The 25,415-nt window shown below is 32.4% G+C and overlaps 1 protein-coding gene and 1 pseudogene across 1 annotated transcript; both read left to right on the top strand.

The window, feature by feature from the left end:
• The window catches only part of LOC138305749 (zinc finger protein 208-like), a 170,077-nt pseudogene that overhangs the window by 118,542 nt on the left and 26,120 nt on the right, over nucleotides 1-25,415 (top strand).
• On the top strand, nucleotides 2,838-15,353 carry LOC138306711 (uncharacterized). The gene is made up of 3 exons (XM_069247172.1): nucleotides 2,838-3,336; nucleotides 4,862-4,909; nucleotides 14,412-15,353. The coding sequence occupies exons 1-3, from the start codon at nucleotides 3,009-3,011 to the stop codon at nucleotides 15,194-15,196; spliced, it is 1,161 nt and encodes a 386-aa protein (XP_069103273.1). The 5' UTR covers nucleotides 2,838-3,008; the 3' UTR covers nucleotides 15,197-15,353.

Here is a 25,415-nt window from a genome sequence, read left to right as displayed (position 1 = left end):
TATATACATTTGTCAGCGCTTAATAGTTTGTTTACATCATGATATGTTTTGTAAGATTTCCATCGTTTACGTACGACATTAAACCGGTTGTGATTGACATAGAGCATGCATGTGTCTATACGTTAAGCTTAAATTGTATGTATGATACACATACATGTATGTGTGCAATAGGAGCTAGGTTTCCTTTGTCTACTAAGAAATATATGTAACAATGGTTTTTGGAACGTTCACACATTAAAATGTTTTCATATCACTTATATAAACAAATATAAAGTGTGTCATTTGATTCTTTATCAATGTGTCCCTGTTAACTGTTTTATTTACACACGTGTTACTGCGTGAAGGTACATGTACATTATACAGACTTTATAGCGTGTGTACATGTGTGTCATGTTACTTTCACCGTGTTGTTGTGTTCGGTGAATATTATGTAGTTTCTGTAAAATATGAGGAGACAGCCGATTAAGTTTACTGTTGTTTTTATTCTGTCCCAAAGAGAAGTGATAATACAAAATATAAATCATTACAGAACATCATAGTTATAGATTAAGATGGACATGGACAATTGACCTAATAGAGATTAATTGTCAGTTACAAATAATGGACAAGGACATGATAAGGATTATTTGAACATTTACAATTGTAGAATTAAAATAAATGAACTGTATGCACAGTAAAACCAATCCAACATAAGTTAAGGTCTTGTTAAATTGAGACTTTACAATAATTCAAAGGTCAAGGCTTTAACTTTGAACAAAGGGGAATAATCAATATATTTAAATGGGGGGAAATTAGATGTGGTAGAGTTCACTTGCAGTGAGAGGTATTGTTAATGCCTCAGTCTTCAGCAAAATAACAAAATGAGAATTATGAATATCTTGAATTACACAAAACATAAGCATTGGCTTGTGATAAAATAGTTAATTTTAACTCATTAACAGAATAAATGTTTTTAGTAAATGCTTATTTAATTTGAAATATTTGACTTTTGAATGTGCTTACTTCTTATTAACAAAATGTTTCAAGCTTATAAAGTATTCCAAAAATAGGAATTTAGATTCACAAAAGACAATTTCCAAAGATAATGCTATATGTACACAAACAAAAGCATAATTATTATGATATTCAAAACCTGACACTAAGACAGTACCTCAGTTTCAGATTATAAAATATGTATTCACATAAAATAAGTATGGCAAGAAATTTAATAACATTCTGAACCCAAGTATTTATATATGCAGCTTATTAACAATGTAATGGTTATTTCAGATATCAGAATCTGCATGTGTAGAAGGTGAATGGGCGAAAAGCAGTATTCAAATATAATAAGCTTTGATTTGAATAAATCATAGGTTCAGAAGGTTATAATCAATTACGCATAAAATAAACAGGTACCTGAACAAGGGAATACATGTCGAACTAGGACAGAATATCTGTAGTTGAGAATAAAGGATATTTTGAAACTTCTTGCCATGTTTACAGTTGCTGATGCAGCATTTAACCAAAGGTCGATAACTCTAAACAGCTATACTTTTAGAGTAGGTAGTACACTACTAATGTTTAAATTGATGCATAATCAATGCCGTGATATACAAATAAATTATTCAAAGCATTTGATACAGTTTTCGCTAAATCGTCCTCATTCAAAACATGTGCATAAAAACAGATAATACGGAAAAATCAGTAGACTGATCGCTTATAATGCAAGATCATTTGTAAGTTACATTAAAGAAATATATAAAAATCATATCTGAATTAATTCAATGTTAAATATAATGCATTTAACATTTCAAATATATTATTGTATTTTCTTGAGACGTGATACAAAATAACTAAAAAGTATTGATGCATATTGGCTAACGTTACAAACTTTATAAAATAATGTACATGTTTTAGATACAATAAAATAGAAAATGCTCACCTGTTAAATATGAGGAGACAACCGATTAAGTTTACTGTTGTTTTTATTCTGTCCTAAAGAGAAGTGATGAATTTGGGCACTAGAGACAATTTAAAGTGACCGTCCGCGAAAAGACGAGAATTTGATTGGATAATAAAATTTAACTCAAAATACAAATATTTATGCCGAAACTTTGATTGGTCAAATGTAAGCTTGGGTTTTACGCCCGAATATTTCAACTCAACCTGTCACTATTACTGTAATGTCATGCTAGTGGATTTGAATGGGACTAATTGAAAGTGCTCACCTTGTCTTAATTCTCGGACAATGAAATTGTTCTCGTTGTCTAAACTGACTGGAAGAGTAAATGTGGTTTGAGCTTTTCGGTAAATAGCAGATGTATAATTTTCTGTTAAGGATTATGTACTCAAGAAAATATGAAAAGCCTAGCTTAATTAGACCGACCAAACCCAAAATAGTTTTATACTCAAGGTGATGACATTTCCCATCAGATTAAGAGATCAGTTTTCAAGACAGCAATTTCAAACAATGTATAAGTTTTGTAAAGGAAACTGTATATATTACAACATATTTAAGGTAAATAAAGATTCATAAGGAAAATAAAGAAATGAAATAAAATGCAAATTTTCCTTGTGAAATTACGCTCACACTTCTCTTTAGATTGGTATTTTGAACTGGTTATATAACATATATGGACAAATATTCCTTTCTATCTCATGTGACATCCCATACACCGTTATCTCTCATTTATTTAATTTTCGAGTTTTACCGCTTCGTTTGTATTAACATTTTAAAACATGGTTGGTCCACTCGCTTTTATTAGTTTTTTGAGAAACATATATCCGATTCTTAATACACTCGTTCCCTCAATAACATATTTTTATAATAATATATCGAGGAATTTACCAGTTTTTTGGAGGGAAATTGTGCTGATTGAGAGAATCTCACTAACTACTACTACCAGATATGATATCTAGCCGCAAGGGAGATAAATCTCCCTTGTAATTTGCAAATTGTTAATGTTGATGTCATTCTGTTAATAAGATCTTTTATATTGTTGCAGAGTGTTGAAAAGACACTATCCAATATGGCATCGGAGATACATGTACCCAGCGAAGCAAAGTCACTTCATAATGATATGGTTTTAGAGTTAAGCAATGATATAGAAAGTGCGGAATTTGATAAATTAAAATATCTCCTTCTTGATAATCCATTAAGTACGGTCGAGCGGAGCACCATTCACACATTCCAAGAGTTGTGTTCTTGTCTCAAGGCCAAACTCTTCATTTCTTATGGAGACTATGAAAAGTTGTTACCCAAGCTCGATTCAATAAATCCAAGTTTGTGTGTCATCGTAAATAGATATTCGACGAAAATCAACGAGATAATACAGCCAGAACTAGACGACTGTGATGGTAAGTGTTACAGAAGGATATAGAAACAAATGTACATATGTATATGCAATGGAAGCGCAGTGGTCGGTATTTTCATATCATCTGTTCTTATATTTACTGTATGTTTATACGATTTCATTTCAAGATAGAAAATGATATGTCGTTAAGGAATAGAGAATTCATAGCAATTTTATCAGAGTAGAATTTGGTATCTGTAAAACCGCTGTTAGAGCATGCCTATACCATATATGACAAACACAAAATTACAAAATCACGTAAGAAAAATTATTAATATATGTAGAAAGTGAAAAAAGCTATTAACTCAATAAAAAATCATATACAACATTTTATAACTGTGAACAGCATTAAATTGTCCTCCTATGGAATAAATGCATGGTCTATATAGATGCCAGATCTTTGCAAACTAAATTCATAATGCGTGGTAGCTTAATGCTTTTATATTGTTTATTTTCGTTTTTACATCATTTACACTTTTGGGGTCTCTGCATTAAAATGTTGACTTTAAATCGACCGCGAAAACCGTTTATCGTCGACGCTATAATCCACAAAATGGAACAGTTATTTTGATTGTGACCTGCTGTCGTTACCATGTTAACATCAGTGACGTAACAATGATCACGTTTGGGTGTCAATTATACCCCTCACGTTCGCTTGGTTAGTTTATATAGTAAAAATAAATATAATGTTGTGAATGTGTTTTCCAGTGGACAGTAATGAAATGTTAAAGATGCTCCACTGCTGACAAAAGGTATTTTTTCACTATCAAAAACAGTAACAGACGATTTAGTATTTTTTCTTCAGTTACAAAAGTTACTTAATTTACACCATTACCACCATTGAAAAGTTTGAACTTCTAATTTTACTTCAAGTTAAAAATATAAAAAAAAAATAATTAATTGCGTCCCGAAAAAATTCAGTGCTGCTACATTGTATATCCTATATGGAATGAAGTACTGATTGCGCATGTACCAAAGGCGAAGTAAATTATTTTATATTATTTTTTGAGATAATTTATACATATATATACACGATTAAACACCAATTATTGTTCAAATGATGACTACCATTTATGCTTTGTCGGCGGTGGAGCATCTTTAACTAAATATGTTAATTCGTACATACATTATAATGACTTTCTTAATATCTACTTTTATTAGCTGCCTCTAACAGCGTTTTCGGCAAGTGGTTAAGATATCTCGACATATTTTCACAAACCCTCCACCTCTGCGTCGCGAGTTAGAATCTAACGTATTGCAGTTGCCTTACTCCTTTCCCTCATAAATCAAACCAGGCACGTCCTTAAATGACCATAGATGTTAATATTTCGTAAAACTAAACAAACAAAATCCCAGATATCCAAATTCACCAAGACAACATGGCTACATGCGAATTATCTAATCCTGTAATAAGTTTCAACATTTTTCTAATACAAAAAAGATAAAGATGATGAAGTTAATATATTTGACGTGAACTACTTGTGAGTCAATGGCAAATTGACTTTAGTATATGTTTTGTATTTTATTAGGCGACGATGATACGACAGAGGAAACCTCAGGATCAAGCAACATGAAAGGTAAAAGCATACTTACTGTTATCTACATAATTTGGGAGGAAGTGGCAGTTGTAACCATCTTATTAACCCGGAATTTCATCTCAAGCCCCGCACCAAGTTCGAATCCCTTGTGAGATAGTGGAAAGCTATAGATCGCAGGTCGATTACTTTTCACCGGGCACTCCGATTTACCTCCATCATCTAACTTGGCGTGCCCATAAATGGCCATAGCTGTTAATATGACGTAAACAAGATCAGACCAAGATAAGCAAAAATAAGAAAATGTTGTCCACATGATTTAGGGGAATATTTGGATCGCTTAAAGGGACAACTCAGTCAGGCTAAACATGTTACATAACCACGAAGCAAAATATGTCACGTATGTTTAAGAAATGCAATGCATAAACACCGAGGAATTGATGAAATTGTATTTCAGACCATAAGGTAAATAGATAAGGGTTACCGTGCTCTCCTGTCACTTTCCAGGGTTCTGCATTCAAGACGTCCGATCAGAATTTGTAATGGCAGTCATTTCACACAAATTTCACTACAGTAGATTTTTCTGATGTATTTCAGTTATGCCAAATACTCTTACTTCCACTAGAACAGTTTTTTTTTCAATAAATGTGCAAATTTTAATGTACTCTCATACTGAATAGTCCCTTTAATGCAATTTGAAGCGATTCAACGTGTGTTGCCAGTATTAAAGTGTACACGGAATGGAAAATGATATTTAGATATGTTATTCTGTTTGATCTCCTGACAAGAATGTTGAAAACCGCATCAAAATCGGCCGTTTCAGTACCGAGATACCGCCCTCCGCAGTGCTCGATTTTTACCTGTATATCAACTGCTAATCAGGGAATCGGCCACTCACGCTGATTTGGGGAATAACCGGATGTGACGTCACGAGGACAACGGCAGTGAGGTGTTTGGTAGTGGGGTTATAGCACAAAGGTGGACATATATGTATTCCTAAAATGGGGTTACGAGAATTTTACAGATATATACTGTATACAGTATACGGTTATGGTGACGATTTAATTATATATATAAATAGGAAATATTGCAACTGAAATCATGCTAAATACATAAGTAGATTAGTGGAAATTATAAGTTATTTATGTTTCTGGTATAAGCCATGTGTACCTTGTGTAAAAACTTTTAAGTAAAGATCTTATCTCTGTTTTAACAGCTTACTAAATTATCAAACCTGGGGGATATTCAATTTTCATAATGTCATATAAAAAGAGACGAATTCGAAAAATGATGGTCATATATAATAATTATCCATTTGAATATGTTTCTGTATAAATAAAAATTCACTTGGCCTAAGGATTTCAAGAATCGGCATAACGAGAAGAAAAGGTGTTAAATGTATTTCATAGTTCAATCACGTAAATATCATAGACATAAATTGGTAGGGGAGTAAATAAAAAAAATAAACCACTTGAGAAATTGAATTTAAAATACATAATTCATTTATAGCTGTAACGAGTCTATCTTCCTTTTATAGCTACATGTACATGTATGAGAACATGTGTTATTTTAACAATATTCAACAGTACATTTATTGGTCATATAGATTATCATTATTAGTATTATATAATGATCGATATTGACCAAAATGCACAAAGAATTGAATATCCAAAATCTAGCAACTACCAGAAATATCAAAATTCTGACATTGTGCATCATATTTGCATTGTTCTTTCTCGACATGCCATTTGTAAATAATTATGTAGTTTCTGTTACAAAAATACATATACATATAACTAGAAATATATATACGAGACATATACAATTATGTATACATCTAGTGATTTATACACTTGTTATATGTTATGTTCGAACGGTATATTTTACTGTAAACCAAGGATTTATAAGTGTAAACAAATATGACATAATACAACAATTAAATGATGGTCCATCACTAATTTACCTGTGATCTTACTTTTGACACCTGACGTGAGCTAATCAACGAAGCGTGACAGGTCACTAAACACCTTTCTTACGTAATCTGGCCCACTGGTAACCCAAAATGTGTTAATCTTGCCGAAACTTGTTAGAATAAACGGCAGAATACTTAATTTTTAACAAGTTTCGGCAGGATTAACATATGTGCTTTTTTATTCAGTATTAACCCTTTATATTAAGACTTTTCCTCAGAATTCCAATTCGATCAATAAAATTAAGTATTTCTGCCGTAAAATTAAGTATTTTTCTGTCCGCCGTGGATCGTGACGGCTGACGGCCGAATAACGGAGGGTATCAGTCACAATATACCCAACTTCGTTACGTGCACGGCTATTTATTGCTACATTGTCGGAGGTTGGGAATCGACAAACTTTTCCGATGCGACGGTGAAATTAACAGATTCGGCGTTAGAATTAAGAGTTTCTGCGTTTATATTCAGTGTTTCTGCGTTTATATTTAATGTTTCTGCGCTAATATTAACACATTTCGTCGCTTACATCGAGCGGGCGCGCCGAGCCGTGACGGCCGAGCACACGGCTTACACAGGTAAACTTTACCTTGTGAAACGAGACTTACAGTACGTACAGCCGATTGTACCTGTAAAATAATTATGTTTACAATTTTCTTTTCCCCTTTAAAAATACATATATCCTCATTATCCTATTCTACTATCTTTTGTTGTTTTCTTTCCCGCGTTTCGTCATTTGAGCTATGCATTTTGCACCTTTTTTCGGAAGAGTTCCGATACGAGCGGTAACAAATGAATAACTGTCTAGGTTATGTGTAAAATATGTGTATATACACGGGGATTAACTATGACAAACAAATTATGTGTTTGATTATGTGCAATTACATGTATGTATATTCTTCTCACAAATTTGAATTGTTGACGATATTAAAGATAGTTTTTTCATTAAGATCATCATTTTTTTCATGATCTTTCATTAAAAATATTTTTGATGAATCTGGTCAGTCAAATATCTTCCTCAATGAAATACAAATGATTAATAGTTTTTATAAAAGTTTTATGAAACAGCGCCTTCAAGATCAGTTCACACAAAAATGGTTCTCAGATGTGGAAAATTCCTCAAGAGGGCAAAATTATCTAATATATAAAAAAAAAATTGGATTTGAAAAGTATCTTATAAAATTATCGGAAATGTATATATAACTAAATTCCGTACATCAAATTTAAAAATTCCAATTGAGACTGGAAGATGGTGTAATGTTGAGAAACGTGAAAAGAATATGCCATTTATGCAATGAAAATATCGGGGATATGTGTATGATTTTTAACACCAGAAACACAGTCATACAGCTACCTAATAATTTAATGAGACCATAGTATATATAGTTTCATATGTAGTGTATGTCTAATTTCTGTGAGCACTTTTTCACACCGCGGTCGCTTATAATAAGATGATAATATGATACTAAGGATTTTTGTCTAAAATACATCCTTGATGATACCAAGGACGTATGTGAGGTGAATAAGTCACGCTGGGTTTTGGGCAAGTACGACGTAGGAGCTTTTGCGTTTGTGTACTGACCGTGACGTTGGGCGACGACTGATTTTCCGTTAATATCCGCCGGCGCAGCCTTTGATGTAGCTTGTGGGTGCGAGGGTTACCGTCTTACTTTCTGAAGCGTCATTTCATGAGTTGTTTTTTTTTAACAAAAATTTAAGACATATCTTCTAAATCTTCCGTCCTTAAAGCAAGTACTAAACGTTGTGAAATTTTATTAACTTTACATTGGTGTTTCGTTGGACTCGATTTCCGGTTCGTCTAGCCAAGGATTTATAAATGAGACTCATATACGTTCTTGGTCTAGCGTTACGCGTGGTGTTTAGTAGGGTAAAGAGACAGTTCTCACTTATAAATCCTTGATGATACTTTTGACGATGTTGGGATACAAAATGGGGGTGGTTTCAGTACCAAGTATTTATGATTGGCATATATAATACATTCACTTGACTTTATATATATATAATCATTGGACACACACGCCATATTGCAAGTCAGCACTTTTAGGAGATTCATGTAACAGTACATCCGGGTACTCGGTCTAATCTGTACACATTTAAATTTTTATTTATGATAAAATGGTGCGTTAGTCCGGATAACTATTAGGCCTAAATCAAGTTCAAAAAGTGTTAATAAATTACGGAACACGATTACATATATACAAGGATTTATAATTCCGTGATATATTTAAAGGATTTGTGCAGTCAAAAATGATAATTTTTTTTTAGTTTATGCTGGAAATGGCTTTATTAGACCGTGTAGAAACCTCTCCGTGTTCGCGCGCGACCGGATTAACCTGTAAACCGCCGATATCGAGGTCAAATTTTCTGACCGCCCGATTATGCATATTTTCTAGCCCTAAACCGTGTGACGTCACAATGGTCCGTGGCTTATTGCTGTACTTTAACTGATGTGCTATCACTTACATCGACGGTCACAGGAAAAGCCGATCAAAGATTTTTTTTATGATTACTTTTGAGTGAAGTTAATCGTACAATAACTTTGTCTCGAATATACTCTAATTTATGCTCTAATAGCAGGTATCTTCGTGTAATTATAAAAGAAAATCCACACAGAAATAAAAGTTTCCGATTTTTTGTCGAGGAGTTCAGCAACGAATTCGCTTTAATTAAATAATATTTTCCTGTAATCTGTATCTTTGATACATTGTGAATTGCAAAGTTTGTGACTGTAGAATGAAATTTTACGTAACAGTTGAAGAAATTCTTGATTAAAGAATCAAGGATATGATGCTTGACATACGTACACGCCGATGATTTATCATTACAAACATTGTGTTGTGTGTTGCTAACCGAATAAATTACAATACCGTAAAACGTTTCAACATGTGGTAGAAATAATTTACTTTCGATATTATAAAAGATCTAAATATTGATATTAAGCAAAACAAACTATTTTTTCAGACCGTGCGGTCGCTTTCAATTTTTAATCGATATACTAGTAGATACACCGACATTATAGATATATAATTAGCCATGCCTTTGGTTTGATGGTTATGTAATACCTTGACCAGGATGTTATTTACCTGTACACAACGCCATTCATCGAACTCACCTGTAATTACCTGGCCGCGGGCAATTTGCTATTCGGTGGACTATATCGGGTATTTGCTATTGTCTTACTGTCAATCAGGTTAGGACATCCGTTAATTGGATTGTGATTTGAATTATGGAAACCCCGTACATCTATGCTAAAGGTTTTTTTATTGTCACCTCCATTTTTAGAATGAAGATGTAAAAGCAAATGGAAATAAAATATACCTGATCATACCTAGGAATATATATTACATATATATATGTCGTACACAGGTAAAACAAAAATGGAAGGTGACTTATTCAGAAACAAAAATGGTTCTAAGAACTAACTCAACTAAAGGTTTAACCTTAAAAATTATTCCAGTCTAGACTGTAATTACGGAATCGTGGCATATAGCAATCTCCAGTAATTTTAAGGTATTAGTAAAAATTCTAAGCATGTATTTTCACCGTTTCGAATCTTAATGTACATGTATAGTCATACAAGAAGGGTTACAACATTATCACACTAAATATACTTATTTAAAGATCACTTAGTATATTTTTAAAAAGATACAAGATATTATATCTATTTTTAACGCCTGTATACGAATAATTTCAATTTTCATTTGAACACTGTATGTGGTTACTTTTTGGATTATACGATAAATGTTCATATATCATACTATTAAATCTCGGTATGATATACAAAACGGTCGACAATGAATATACTATTAAGGATTTAGTATAATTTTGAAATAATGAATTTAAATCTACACTTAAACTGTAATAAAGGAACATATATCAGAAATACCATTGATGTATTTCTGCTTTTTAGTAAACGTTATGGATAAAGTTTCAAAGGCAACAATATAGATATACATATTATTTTCGGTATAAAGTTCGGTACTGTAACTCCAATATCACATTTACTCAAAAACGGTGCCGTGTTTGCATCATATCATTATAGCAGAAGTTTGAATGAAATAAAAACACGGATTCTAGATATATTCATGCTAAATTTTGGGATTTTACTAGTAAAAAGATAGTGTTACATTATACTTTTATTATTACACTGAAATTTACATCATATGCTATCTAAATCTCAGTCCAGACTGATCCGAACATCATTTTGATATCGCTATCAAATTGGACTGATTATCTAATCTAAAGTTAAATATATGCTTGTTTGAATTTTTGAAGTGGTGTAAATGGAAGGTTTTGAAACTGAAAATATCTACATCATAAAGCTAGAATAACCATTTACTCGAAAAACTCAAATTGTAGATCTAACGTATACGTATATATGCTGTATACATGTATAGTACTAGGCTTACCTTGCGTCACGGCTCGGCGCGCCCGCTCGATGTAAGCGACGAAATGTGTTTGATATAAACGCAGAAACATTGAATATAAACGGAGAAACATTGAATATAAACGCAGAAATAAATAAATACTGGAATTACATGCAACAAAGTACATCAAATATTACCAGAATATGATATCAGTCGTTTTATGTATATCAAATCAATTCAGCAAACCTGAAAAGCAGATCATTATGTATAACACTTAATCAGCATTTTACAATTAAAGGCAACAGCAAAATATCTTTCAAAAATTTTATTATAGTCTCCCAGACACATTTAAATGTGTTACATGGATTATAAAAATACAAGTTACATTTTTAACTGCACGTGGCAGGATGGACAATATATATCATTACCAATTACTAAAATGTGGACAATTAATTTGGAAATTAATACTTATACCGTACTACTATCATAGCTTTTATTCACATCTACAAAAATACCATCATTTTTCTAATGAATAGAGACACCTTCTTCAATAATTGGATATTACAAATACCTATAAGGCCACCCATTTTATGAAGACTGGGATTACTATAATAATGCTGTGGGATATATTTAATACGTATATTTTTTATTTCTTCGTGTTTACATACAAAAAGATAGTGAAATTCATCCCCGATATTTTCATTGCATAAATGGCATATTCTTTCACGTTTCTCAACATTATACCATCTTCCAGTCTCAATTGGAATTTTTAAATTTGATGTACGGAATTTAGTTATATATACATTTCCGATAATTTTATAAGATACTTTTCAAATCCAATTTTTTTTATATATTAGATAAGTTTGCCATCTTGAGGAATTTTCCACATCTGAGAACCATTTTTGTGTGAAACTGATCTTGAAGGCGCTGTTTCATAAAACTTTTATAAAAACTATTAATCATTTGTATTTCATTGAGGAAGATATTTGACTGACCAGATTCATCAAAAATATTTTTAATGAAAGATCATGAAAAAAATGATGATCTTAATGAAAAAACTATCTTTAATATCGTCAACAATTCAAATTTGTGAGAAGAATATACATACATGTAATTGCACATAATCAAACACATAATTTGTTTGTCATAGTTAATCCCCGTGTATATACACATATTTTACACATAACCTAGACAGTTATTCATTTGTTACCGCTCGTATCGGAACTCTTCCGAAAAAAGGTGCAAAATGCATAGCTCAAATGACGAAACGCGGGAAAGAAAACAACAAAAGATAGTAGAATAGGATAATGAGGATATATGTATTTTTAAAGGGGAAAAGAGAATTGTAAACATAATTATTTTACAGGTACAATCGGCTGTACGTACTGTAAGTCTCGTTTCACAAGGTAAAGTTTACCTGTGTAAGCCGTGTGCTCGGCCGTCACGGCTCGGCGCGCCCGCTCGATGTAAGCGACGAAATGTGTTAATATTAGCGCAGAAACATTGAATATAAACGCAGAAACACTGAATATAAACGCAGAAACTCTTAATTCTATCGCCGAATCTGTTAATTTCACCGTCGCATCGGAAAAGTTTGTCGATTCCCAACCTCCGACAATGTAGCAATAAATAGCCGTGCACGTAACGAAGTTGGGTATATTGTGACTGATACCCTCCGTTATTCGGCCGTCAGCCGTCACGATCCACGGCGGACAGAAAATACTTAATTTTACGGCAGAAATACTTAATTTTATTGATCGAATTGGAATTCTGAGGAAAAGTCTTAATATAAAGGGTTAATACTGAATAAAAAAGCACATATGTTAATCCTGCCGAAACTTGTTAAAAATTAAGTATTCTGCCGTTATTCTAACAAGTTTCGGCAAGATTAACACATTTTGGGTTACCAGTGTGGTTATTAGCCCCCTCATTAGTCTCGGTTGACCACGCCTTTTAGTTACTGCAGTATACAGGTAAAGAGATAAACGCAGCACGACATTGGCTATTCGGAAGTTCTGATTTTGTTCTGTACTTGATATCTGCAACTTGAATTAGACTTAGACATCTTCAGTCTTTTTTTTCGTCTGACTCATGCATGATTTATTTTTTCAATTAAAGACACTAATAAATATATCAACAAGTCGTCGGATGTATTGTATTATATGAAAGCTGAATGTATTTCGTCAAAAAAATGGATCGATTTCAGATAAAACGCAATAAGTAGATGCATTTACATATATGCAAAAAATTCTGTTTAGAATCGTAACTTAATTCGTATGGGTAGGTTATATGAAAAAGTCAGAAATTTGTAAAGCGGGTTTGACCAGTACAACGACCCAGGTCGGGTTTTGGATAACATAGTCAATAATCCTTTACATAATATTCATGTATATGTGGTTCCAAATACCGTAGATTTGCAACGTACGTGGATTATTATACACATTATATTGTGTATAATTGTGCAGAAATCGCGCAGAAATGTTCGTTTATCTACGACAGGTACATCAATATATGCATGGTATAAATCCCTATTTTCAAGCGTATTCCAAACTCATATCTGTGACTGAGGATAATATTAAATAGGTATCGGACATGTACACAGGTACTTGTGTCTGTAAAATTCGATATTTACAAACAGATAGTTTATATTAGATGGCAGACACAGAAAATCGCCACTCTATCTTATGCGAGTAGAGTAGGTCAGGGGTCCCGAATCGGGGTCAATGGCTTGGGGCTTCAGGTGTGTTCTAGAGAAAAGTCGCATTATCTCTAATACCGTTTTCGCTATGAAACTCGTACTTTCTCCATTCTAAATTTTATACAATGACACATTTATCAAGCCTTATATACCAAACCATTCCGTGTACACTTTAACGTCGGTGTGGAAGATCAAGCCAGAATGTCAGTCATTTTCATTCTTAAATCGTTTTTATAATTTCGGGAAAATGCAGCAAAATAAATTCCAAGAAGACAGAATTACCACACTAATGTCGTCAATATAGGTTACTTGAGACCTCTGTTCAGTTTTTATAATCAGAAATCTCCTGTTGTCCAACTGCTTTTATGCTGGTTTTGTTGTTTTCCAAAGTATGGGCATTTTTGGTGATTTAGTTTTTTTTGCATATACTATCATTTCGAAATAATTTAACGTCGCTTATTTTAACTTAAACTCAATCTGTATTCATTTTAGGTGCCAATCGAACCGAGGTCGAGACAGAACTGAATGATTCGATTCCTGTTCGTATCAAACGTGAAACAATTTGTTCCCACCACAAAGGTACACAGCTGGAGTATTACTGTCAAGACTGCGATAAACTTATCTGTGATAAATGCAAACGAGTTGATCATAGATTTCATAATTTGATTGAAGAACTTGATGATATGATACGCGGAAAGAAATCCAATATCGAACAATTTATAAAAACCACTGAGAAGGACCATCTTGTGCAAATCCAAGGTTTCATCTGCTCCGTTAAATCCCATATAGATGAAAACGTCAGCACTTTCGGCAAGCTTTCGGATGATGTCAAAGCACAAAACAACAATTTAAAGGAAAGACTTGACCAGTTATCAGCGGATACTTTGTCTATATATAGCCAAATGGAGAAGGAAAATTCTGCGTTGCTAGAAACCTATAAACAAGATCTTGAGAAGTACAGTAAAGAACTAGAAAAGAAAGTTCAGGAATGCGAAATAGTGTTAAGAATTGGATCCGACATAGACATTTTTGTCACAGATCGCGACAAACATTCTCGAGAGCCCTCTACTTTGAATCTCCCAAATAAACCTCTCGTGGAGGGTGCTAGATTTTATCCTCATCCAGATCCCCAGCATTACCTTGAAATCGCCTTTGGGTTTGTTGAATCGTTAGAAATATGTCAACAACCAACTGAAAACATGCTATCAGACAGAGTTTCATCTGATCAAGTTCTGTCCACGAATACACATCGGGGAACAAAACAGACCCAAAATTGATAGGACGATATCAACTTTACCGCAGAGAAGTAATGGACGAAATGGAGCGTCCAGTTGGGTTTATACGATTTCTCCTTTGACCACGTTGCTAGAGAATCGTGTCGCACCAAGACCCATTTCTGCTTTAAGCCTAACAACAGATGACCGATAATGCTGGTCTTGTTGTAGTTGACAAGGGGCAGCAACATACCAACACATAACTCGTCCTAGATAACTAACGGCAAAACGATAGATGAGGACCTGACACATACCAATAAGATCTCAGACATCAGCTTTTCAACCTAAGTAACTAACCACCTGTGGGGTTTGTGATTGGAATTGCAACGTCATGGAGCTTATATCAGGAAAAACAAGGAATGCTGGAAAATCTAGAAGAGGTTTAAGACTGAAGAAGTACCTGAATGTATAATCTGTATTACCGCGAATTGCATCTGCCAGATTATCTTAGGACAGGTGGGAAAAATCTCCAAGTTTACAAGGAAAGGTAAATTGATTCTTACTAAAGAGATTAGAAAAATCTTACCAAATAGTCTGTCCGAGTGTCCCATCACTACGAACATCGCCGTGAGCTGTTGGAGTGATTATAAAGAAAACAACAAAGGTCTAGTTCTAGTTCTGGACGCGGAATGGGATGATATATTTGTATACCATGGCGAGGTCCCTCATGCGACAACACAACTCGGCGGCCGCCCGTTTAACCCTTCCAGTGTATTATATGACTTTGCCGGTAACCTTTTGATAGGTGATTATGATAACAACCGAATGTTGCTCATCGGGTCCAGCGGTCATTTCCTCAAGATCTTACACACGGATCACTACCGAGCGGGTGCTATTGGTGTAGACAAGCATAATACCGTATTCGCAGTCTTCAAAGAAAGATATATCAGGTTGCTTCAATACTATGGTGCGATTTCGCCTGTTTATCAACGGAGCAACACCTACACGGATTTAGTCTCAAAGATTATGTCACTATGGCGATGGCTGTAGATTTAAAAAGGATACCAACGATAAATGATTATTAGATGGGAGGAGTATACACTGAATATTTAAGGAGTTATAGCAGAAGATCATCCCACTGGTGTCGGCGGTGTATGACCCATGAATAATTATATCTGTAGATCATACAAATACGTGTTGGTAATCAGTAAATGATCAAAATAATATTTAACTATGCTATCAAAAGACTTTTATTGCCATTGGGTAAAATACATTTTAACATTTGCGCCATCAGTGACCACATGGTCCTTACAGTATAAGGTCAAGCAATATGTGCCAACATTGTTAAATCATCAATACCTGTCCATAATATCTGTACATCATCAAACGCTGTAGGTAGTTACCAGTACATCTTAAATGCAATGCACATGTACATGCAATTATGAGTTATTTGATTAAGAATCTAAGCACTCCGTTTTGGTGTTGTGGCGATATTAGGAGTTTCATCCAGGAGAGCATGGTTCGATTCCCTGCACAAACTAGAGAACATCAGGGTCTTCTTCCTGTACACCTTTAATCCCATGGCAAGCTTACATCTGGGTTACAGACAGCGATTCTACAATTGGTCAACTTTGTTTTGCAATCGATGTACAACTTAAACAAACATAGCATATACATGGTGTCAAAAGACGATATAATATACCAGTGGAAGATGTAATAATCTCTGTAGAAATTTAAAAAATATCATTATCTGTAGATGATCAAGAGTACCTATTTTGAAAATGCTCAATTTAATGTTAATAGACCGTGTTGAATGTTACATAGATTTCCTCAGAAGTGAAATCATTTGTACCTTAGGAAATGAAACTATTTATAACTTGAATGAACTAGATATTATCATTTTTAATTACTGTATTATTGTTACCACGTTTCCATATAAGGTGAATTTATCGGCCGCATTCTGTTCAAAGATGAGGTACAAAGGTTTATAGAAAGAATATTTAATTAAAATATCAATCATTGTATGCAGTATGTAATATTAAGACTGTAATTGTGTTTAATTTCTATTTTGTTTTCAATCCCAATTAATTATAATTTGATTTGTTATACTCATTTCCATAGTTATACAAACTACTATCACTGTCAACGGGAGCGATACTACAGCCCTTACATCGCTAAATGAATAAAAGATATAGACATATATCATATCTCTAAATAAATTAATAATGTAATGGTATATACTAGCACCACGAAATACATACCTGTCTCGTATAAGATCACCATAAACACGACAAAATCTACGGTTATAATTGATACACAAATTTACACACTTCTAAATAATTTAGTGCTGGATTTGATAACGTCCATGCGGAATGATCAACATCTTTTGTCAATGCTACAATGGTGAATGTGTGGTACAGAATGCGGAATGTCCTCTGCAATCGTGTTTGTCAATGTTATGTACCTGTCCGCCGGTTAAGTTAGTGAGGTTTCTCCCTGGTTCTCTCTGGTTTATATCTAGTAAGTCCTTTGACATAAATTCTATAATTAATGTCCCAGTTAATAATTCAGGCCCTCTCATTGCTTGACGTCGGGAGTATTATGTGTTTGATTGTGCGAAGCGAGCAGCTTATTTAAAAATTAAACCCATAGACATGCATCAGTAGTAAGAATTTTACTTTATATATTGGGAATATTCCAGCCTAAACCGTCTAGAATACGAATTTCCGGACTAAGAGTTTACCGGACTATAGGCGTTCGAATTATTGGGGGGCTATTGTATAACAATATATATTGTTGAATGATTACAATTGCAATATACGTATCTTAATTAAGTGCTCATTACTAAGTTTATGCTGAATTTAAACAATCGGTCTTGATCTTAGCTTTTCATTTTTACATTTGTCATGGTTTTTATCACTATGTACCTTAGAGTTTGATCGCTTGTTTTACATACGCGCTATTGTTTTGTATATTTCAGATTTATTTTTCCATGCATGAAATACTGATAATTAAAGGTTATGAATTGTGAGCGATATTTATTTGATTTTTACCTTTAAAAATGACGTACCTTCAGAAAATACGTCATAAAATCTATGTTCATTCGGAACAGCAGATATAAAAAAAAAAACAAAAAAAAAAAAAAAAAAAAAAAAAACAAACAAACAAACAAACAAAAAAGAAACAGAATAGACAAAATATGGTCATTTAAGGAAGATTTATCTTGTACATACACGTATACAGTTGTGTATAATTTATTGTCGAGTTTAGAGATGATATCTCGATCACGTTTGCACTATCGATTCAACACGACAATGTACATATAATAGAGCCATTGCTATCAAGAGAAAGCCCATTAACATATTTTATTTAAGTACTCTATAAATCACAGTAAGCAAATGCTTAGCTGGGATTACCAGTCAATTTTTTTTTTTTTTTAAATCCATCCCTTATACTTTCTTTGTCAATCAAGGTTTGGTCTTATTTACACATTGTGATCAAACCAATCAACTGGAAATTATTTTTATCGTTATTACAAAATAACAACAATCAACATCAACTTGATAACAATAACCAATGTTCTGCTCCGTCTTTGCATCTTACAGAGTTATCTCTCTTTCGGGTAGGTATCGATTGTTACGTCATTATTTTGTGAGCGCAACTCACGTCGTTTTTTCTAAAAAGTATAACGTTATCCCTGAAACACATGACGTCACAATCAATACCTACTCACAAAGGCAGATAACTCTGTGAAATGAAAATACGGACAGATGTTTTGACGTATTTGTACTTTGGATTTCCAGTTTTAATCCAATTTGGGGCTGGTTGTTTTTCTTTTGGAGATTTCACTTTCCTCCATCTCCTTAACCGGCCACATTCATGTTTTCACAAGCAGATTCAGATTCAGATTCTTTTATTTTCTTGTTTTTTACAACATCGGAGAGTTGACATAAACATATACAATATAACTATGCAGACAGTGCTGGACAAACATATAACTACATTTTGCATAGCAAAACAGGTACCTCGTAATGGTATCCTGGGGTCAGGGGTCCTACGATTTATTACATTCTTGCACCTTCATCTCCTAATGCATCTAACTATACATACTACACCGAATCAAATATTATTGGATGAGATCCATTTGGGTTTAAACGTCAGGCTAGCAGAATCTATATAATAAAATAGTCAATCTTGGAGTGTTATTCTGTAAAATATCAAACTATTATCCCCCATGCGAGTACATGTATAACATATCTCCTATAAATCATTTAAAAAAATGTCAAGAAATTTTATTTTTCGGTGAATAATTTATGGTCGCTCGGTACTTATCACCGAGTATAACCTTTATTGGATCATGCGAAGAGAGTAACTAATTTAATAATTAAATACCGGGACATGCATTAATACCCATCATACCCATGCACTTGAATATTTTCGTTGAGTATTCACTACTAAGTTCATGTTTCAGAGAACACTAGCCATGCCGGAGAAACCAGTTTTGTATGTTTTGTTTTCGCAGTATGAAGTTGATATCAACGTCATCTATTTTGTTTTAAACATATGAATTTTAAATATTAATATATATAGATAAACAAATTCATGAAAATCTTTTAAAAATTTTGTGTTTTGAATATCAATCTGTGAAATTCAATTTCTGCTTAATGATGACCAATGATGTACCACAGAATTATTATTTGATGACACTAAACTATATAGTAGAATGTGTTTATAGCAACAAATAAGGGTCTGTGGCACCACCGCCTTTAAAAAAGCACTGACGCGTCGCAAGTTATATCATTGTTTGGTCGCTATGTGTAACCATTACTTCGAACATTTAAATGTAATTTATATACTACATTATATTTCATCAATAACAAAAATTATTTTACCTACATTTCTGGATGAAATCAACCCAAGACATTTTGGTTCACTAATTACAATGTAGTCCAGAATGCAGTGTTTCTGACCTTGAGTATAGCATTCCGTGTGTAAACGTGACAATCATATTCTTTAATAGTACAGATTAGCCGGGGGCCATTGTCTAACAATCAAAGTTTCGACTACAGTACAGAACTATCTTATTATTATTGACATGTTTTGTGTAAACGACAATACCCGAGGCTTGATATTTATTCAATGTAGCTTATATATGATACCGTAAACAACTCATTTACATTGGGCGATCAATCAGTACGTATCGTAATTACATTAAAATTACCGAAATTTTGGTTTGTTTATTTTTACGTCCTATTAACAGCCAGGGTCATGTAAGGACGTGCCAGGTTTGTTGGTGGAGGAAAGCCGGAGTACCCGGAAAAAACCCCACCGACCAGCGGTCAGTAACTGGCAACTGCCCCACAACTGCCCCACATGAGATTCGAACCCGCTTCCTAGAGGTGGAGGGTTTATCAGATCATTCTACTATAGACCAACGTTCTTTCGCGTGCAATTTACTTTCGCGAATTTCGCGATCCAAGTGGAATTTGTGAAAGTTGATCTCCGCAAACTATCATGTACATCATAAATCATTGATAGAAATGTCCATTCAAATTTTGAAATATTTCGAAATTTATATATCAGAAATTTTCGAATATTAATCTTTGTAAACCTGTTTTAAAATGACAATTGCGAAATTGTTTAGCCGCGATAAAACATTGGTTGACAATATTTCAAGCTAAATAATCATAGGCATATTTGAATAAATAATATGTTTTTTATTAAATATTAGAAAAGTCCTATAGGTAGAAAACTACGTAATCGTTGACCTTAAATGCATTGTGTACATACTACGCCTTCAGCATTGACGATTTCATAATACATGTCAATAACTACAAGTAATTATATAATCTTTACACCCGTATTGGGGTCGCCCCACTTTGATTGATAGACAACTATGACTTCCGGCTAGTCTCTGTGGTAAGAAACACCATACTATCTTCTGTCAAAGCCACATTTACACACGGAATGTTATACCCGTGGTCATGATAAGTGATTACGTCTGGACAACGAAGAACACGGGACTACGTTTTTTCTTGAGAACATTAAGAGTATAGGACTGCGTTTTAACTAGAGAAAAGGTAACATCCCTGTTAGTTTTCATTTGTTTTTATCCAACATTGTAAGTAAAAGTTCAAATACCTATCTATAAAGTTTACTAACAATTTAAATTTTACTTCAAAGTCTGAACTCTAACAATCACGAACTTATGTACATGTAGCTAGTTTTATATAACAATGTTGTGGAATATTATCATCAGAATGTTAGAAATTTTACAATATAATAACATCATTAGAATGTTGGAAATTTTACAATATAATAACATCATCAGAATGTTGGAAATTTTACAATATAATAACATCATCAGAATGTTGGAAATTTTACAATATAATAACATCATCAGAATGTTGGAAATTTTTTACAATATAATAACATCATCAGAATGTCGGAAATTTTACAATATAATAACATCATCAGAATGTCGGAAATTTTACAATATAATAACATCATCAGAATGTCGGAAATTTTACAATATAATAACATCATCAGAATGTCGGATATTTTACAATATAATAACATCATCAGAATGTTGGAAATTTTACAATATAATAACATCATCAGAATGTTGGAAATTTTACAATATAATAACATCATCAGAATGTTGGAAATTTTACAATATAATAACATCATCAGAATGTTGGAAATTTTACAATATAATAACATCATCAGAATGTTGGAAATTTTACAATATAATAACATCATCAGAATGTCGGAAATTTTACAATATAATAACATCATCAGAATGTCGGAAATTTTACAATATAATAACATCATCAGAATGTCGGAAATTTTACAATATAATAACATCATCAGAATGTCGGAAATTTTACAATATAATAACATCATCAGAATGTTGGAAATTTTACAATATAATAACATCATCAGAATGTTGGAAATTTTACAATATAATAACATCATCAGAATGTCGGAAATTTTACAATATAATAACATCATCAGAATGTCGGAAATTTTACAATATAATAACATCATCAGAATGTCGGAAATTTTACAATATAATAACATCATCAGAATGTCGGAAATTTTACAATATAATAATATCATCAGAATGTCGGAAATTTTACAATATAATAACATCATCAGAATGTTGGAAATTTTACAATATAATAACATCATCAGAATGTCGGAAATTTTACAATATAATAACATCATCAGAATGTTGGAAATTTTACAATATAATAACATCATCAGAATGTCGGAAATTTTACAATATAATAACATCATCAGAATGTCGGAAATTTTACAATATAATAACATCATCAGAATGTTGGAAATTTTACAATATAATAACATCATCAGAATGTTGGAAATTTTACAATATAATAACATCATCAGAATGTTGGAAATTTTACAATATAATAACATCATCAGAATGTTGGGAATTTTACAATATAATAACATCATCAGAATGTTGGAAATTTTACAATATAATAACATCATCAGAATGTTGGAAATTTTACAATATAATAACATCATCAGAATGTTGGAAATTTTACAATATAATAACATCATTAGAATGTTGGAAATTTTACAATATAATAACATCATCAGAATGTTGGAAATTTTACAATATAATAACATCATCAGAATGTTGGAAATTTTACAATATAATAACATCATTATAATGTTGGAAATTTTACAATATAATAACATCATCAGAATGTTGGAAATTTTACAATATAATAACATCATCAGAATGTTGGAAATTTTACAATAATTGGGGGCCTATCGACGATCATGGTAATATATACAGCCAGCATGTGGCTTATCGTGGTGTTAGGTAAAGGTATTATATACTATTACAAAATTATTGAAGTATAATGTTTGTGTATTACAATATGAACAACGATCGAAACTGTTAGCATTGGGTGTGGTCTGTCGTGTCATATCTAACTGGTCAAGAGTAATTTTGAATAACATGGGGTCTGCCATGTCCCATCATATCTGAATGGTCAAGAGTACCTTAATAATACTGTAAATAACAACATATGTATGTGTTATATAACATGAATTATACAACCGATATTCAGGTCTATATAAGTACGGTTGTTACCATGTAAGGCCAATCGATTCCTTAGACTCAATAAACGTTCAGTTACCAGTCTGCATTTGAGTTCTACATCAGCAATTTCACATCTACACACACCACATAATCTACGACTTAAGACCTACGAATTAACAAAGATATAAACATCACAATGGCGCCGTGACGTGTGATTTGAACCTTGGGTGTTTTGGTCACTTCAGAAGTACTTCCACTAGCTACTTATCACCGGTTTACAGGTATGTAGCTTTTGCATTATTGATCCATTTTTGTGAACATTTGCTTTTAGTTTGCCCACCTTCGATATTTTATTTTATTTTATTTTTTTTTTTTGTTTTTTTTTTAATTATTATTCAATATATGCATGTAAAATAACAATGTTTTTCCTTTCACAGAAGGACTTCCATACCAATTTCCATATTTTAATTAATTATTTTAATTATGCACTTCCACCATTTTCATATTAATTACATATACAATCATTGTTTACACATCCATTCAAAAAAAGTTACTTTAAGAGTTCTTAAATAAAATCAAATTCAAATATTCGTTTACAGGTTTTATACATATAATCATTTTAGAATATAATGTTTCACATAATGTTACATTTAATTTCAAAACAATCATGAAGTAGTATTTAATATTATCACTAGAAGTCAGGTCCGAACGGTCGATATATATAGAGTTCACATTTATATAAGGAACTCAGGCTAATGTACTCGATATGACGAACATTATATGAATTAGCTGTATAATTTTAACAAACAGTCACCGTACCAATTACACACGTGTCTTCATTCACTCCAGCGGCTTACGTTCATTTTGCTCACCGCTCTCATTCGCTACCATGCATGAAGTAAGTATTACAATTTACATATATACAATAGTACTAAGAGTCTACATAATGTGTTTCTGTGTGTATATAAATATTTTTTTTCTTGATGTTTGTTTTGTTTTAAATAGTTTTACTTATATTCGAAATATCATCTGGTTTTGAGTCTCCTAGAGCCACGTGGTGTATGTGGTAGACTTTATGATATATCAACAGTAGCCTATAACTATGCGATATACATGTATAAATAGATGTGATATTAAAGAATTATGCATACTCTTTGAGATGTATGTGGTGGTTCTTATGTATTTAAATATTATTTAGTATGTCTAATTTATTACTTTAGAAAATCCCTTTTGCGGCCTCGAGCTCGTTTCTCAAGTGTACAGTGTACATGTGTGTGCGGGGTCGCTGTGTTTACAGTTCGTGACCTTGTATATGTGTAGGCCTAGGCATCTAGCTTGTGTTTGTTGTTATTGATTTTTGTTTATATATTTTGAAATATTAGAAAAAGGATTTGTTGTTTATTTAATTTTATGGTTTATTTCATTTTTGTTTTATTCCAGGTTCACAAAAAAGGATTTAAGAATAGTAAAGAAATGGCCTGAAGAGAATTGGAGTTTTGTGTTTATGTAATCATTAGAGAAGAGGAACAGCTTCTAGGAAGGTTTTACAGTTTATTTTTCTGTATTTGTTCTCATCAATTATTATTTGTATGTTTTGTTTTAAAATGTTTGTTATGTTAATTTGTTTTGTTTTTGCTTCACTGATGTAATATCCTTTGTATATACTGTACCCTATTACTGTTAAAAGTTTATTTATTTCTTTGTATTTTGGGTATGCAATTTTATATCCTAATACTAGATTTTTTAAAGTTATCATGTCTCTGTTGTAGCCTAGGGTTTCAAAGATTTGTTTTAATTTATTGTGGAATGGTTTTAGATATTTACATTTATATGAAATAATGTTCATAGTCTTCTTTAATGTTGCAGTGATTACAGTTTGGTGACTCGCTTATTTTCCATCTATGCAATGCTTCTTTTGATGCTAAGATTTTATTCAAAAGTTTCCATCTAAATTCTTTTAATTTGTTGTTTTGTAATTCATTAAAGATGAATTCATTTGATGATCTTACCATGATATTTATATCTTTTATACTGTTAGTTTTTTTCCCAGTAAATGGTAGCTATGGGTTTTTCGATCTTTGATTTACAAAATACTGATATATAGTTTGATTTTTGCATTTTTCTAATTTAATTGGTTCTTGCTTTGGGAGTTTTATTACAAGGTCATCTTTAGTTTTTATTGTGAAATTTTGTATGTTGACA

Source organism: Argopecten irradians, chromosome 13 (genome assembly GCF_041381155.1).
Source record: "Argopecten irradians isolate NY chromosome 13, Ai_NY, whole genome shotgun sequence".
NCBI lineage: Eukaryota > Metazoa > Mollusca > Bivalvia > Pectinida > Pectinidae > Argopecten > Argopecten irradians.
The sequence above is the reverse complement of the archived record's forward strand: the minus strand, read 5'-3'. Positions and strand labels throughout refer to the sequence as shown.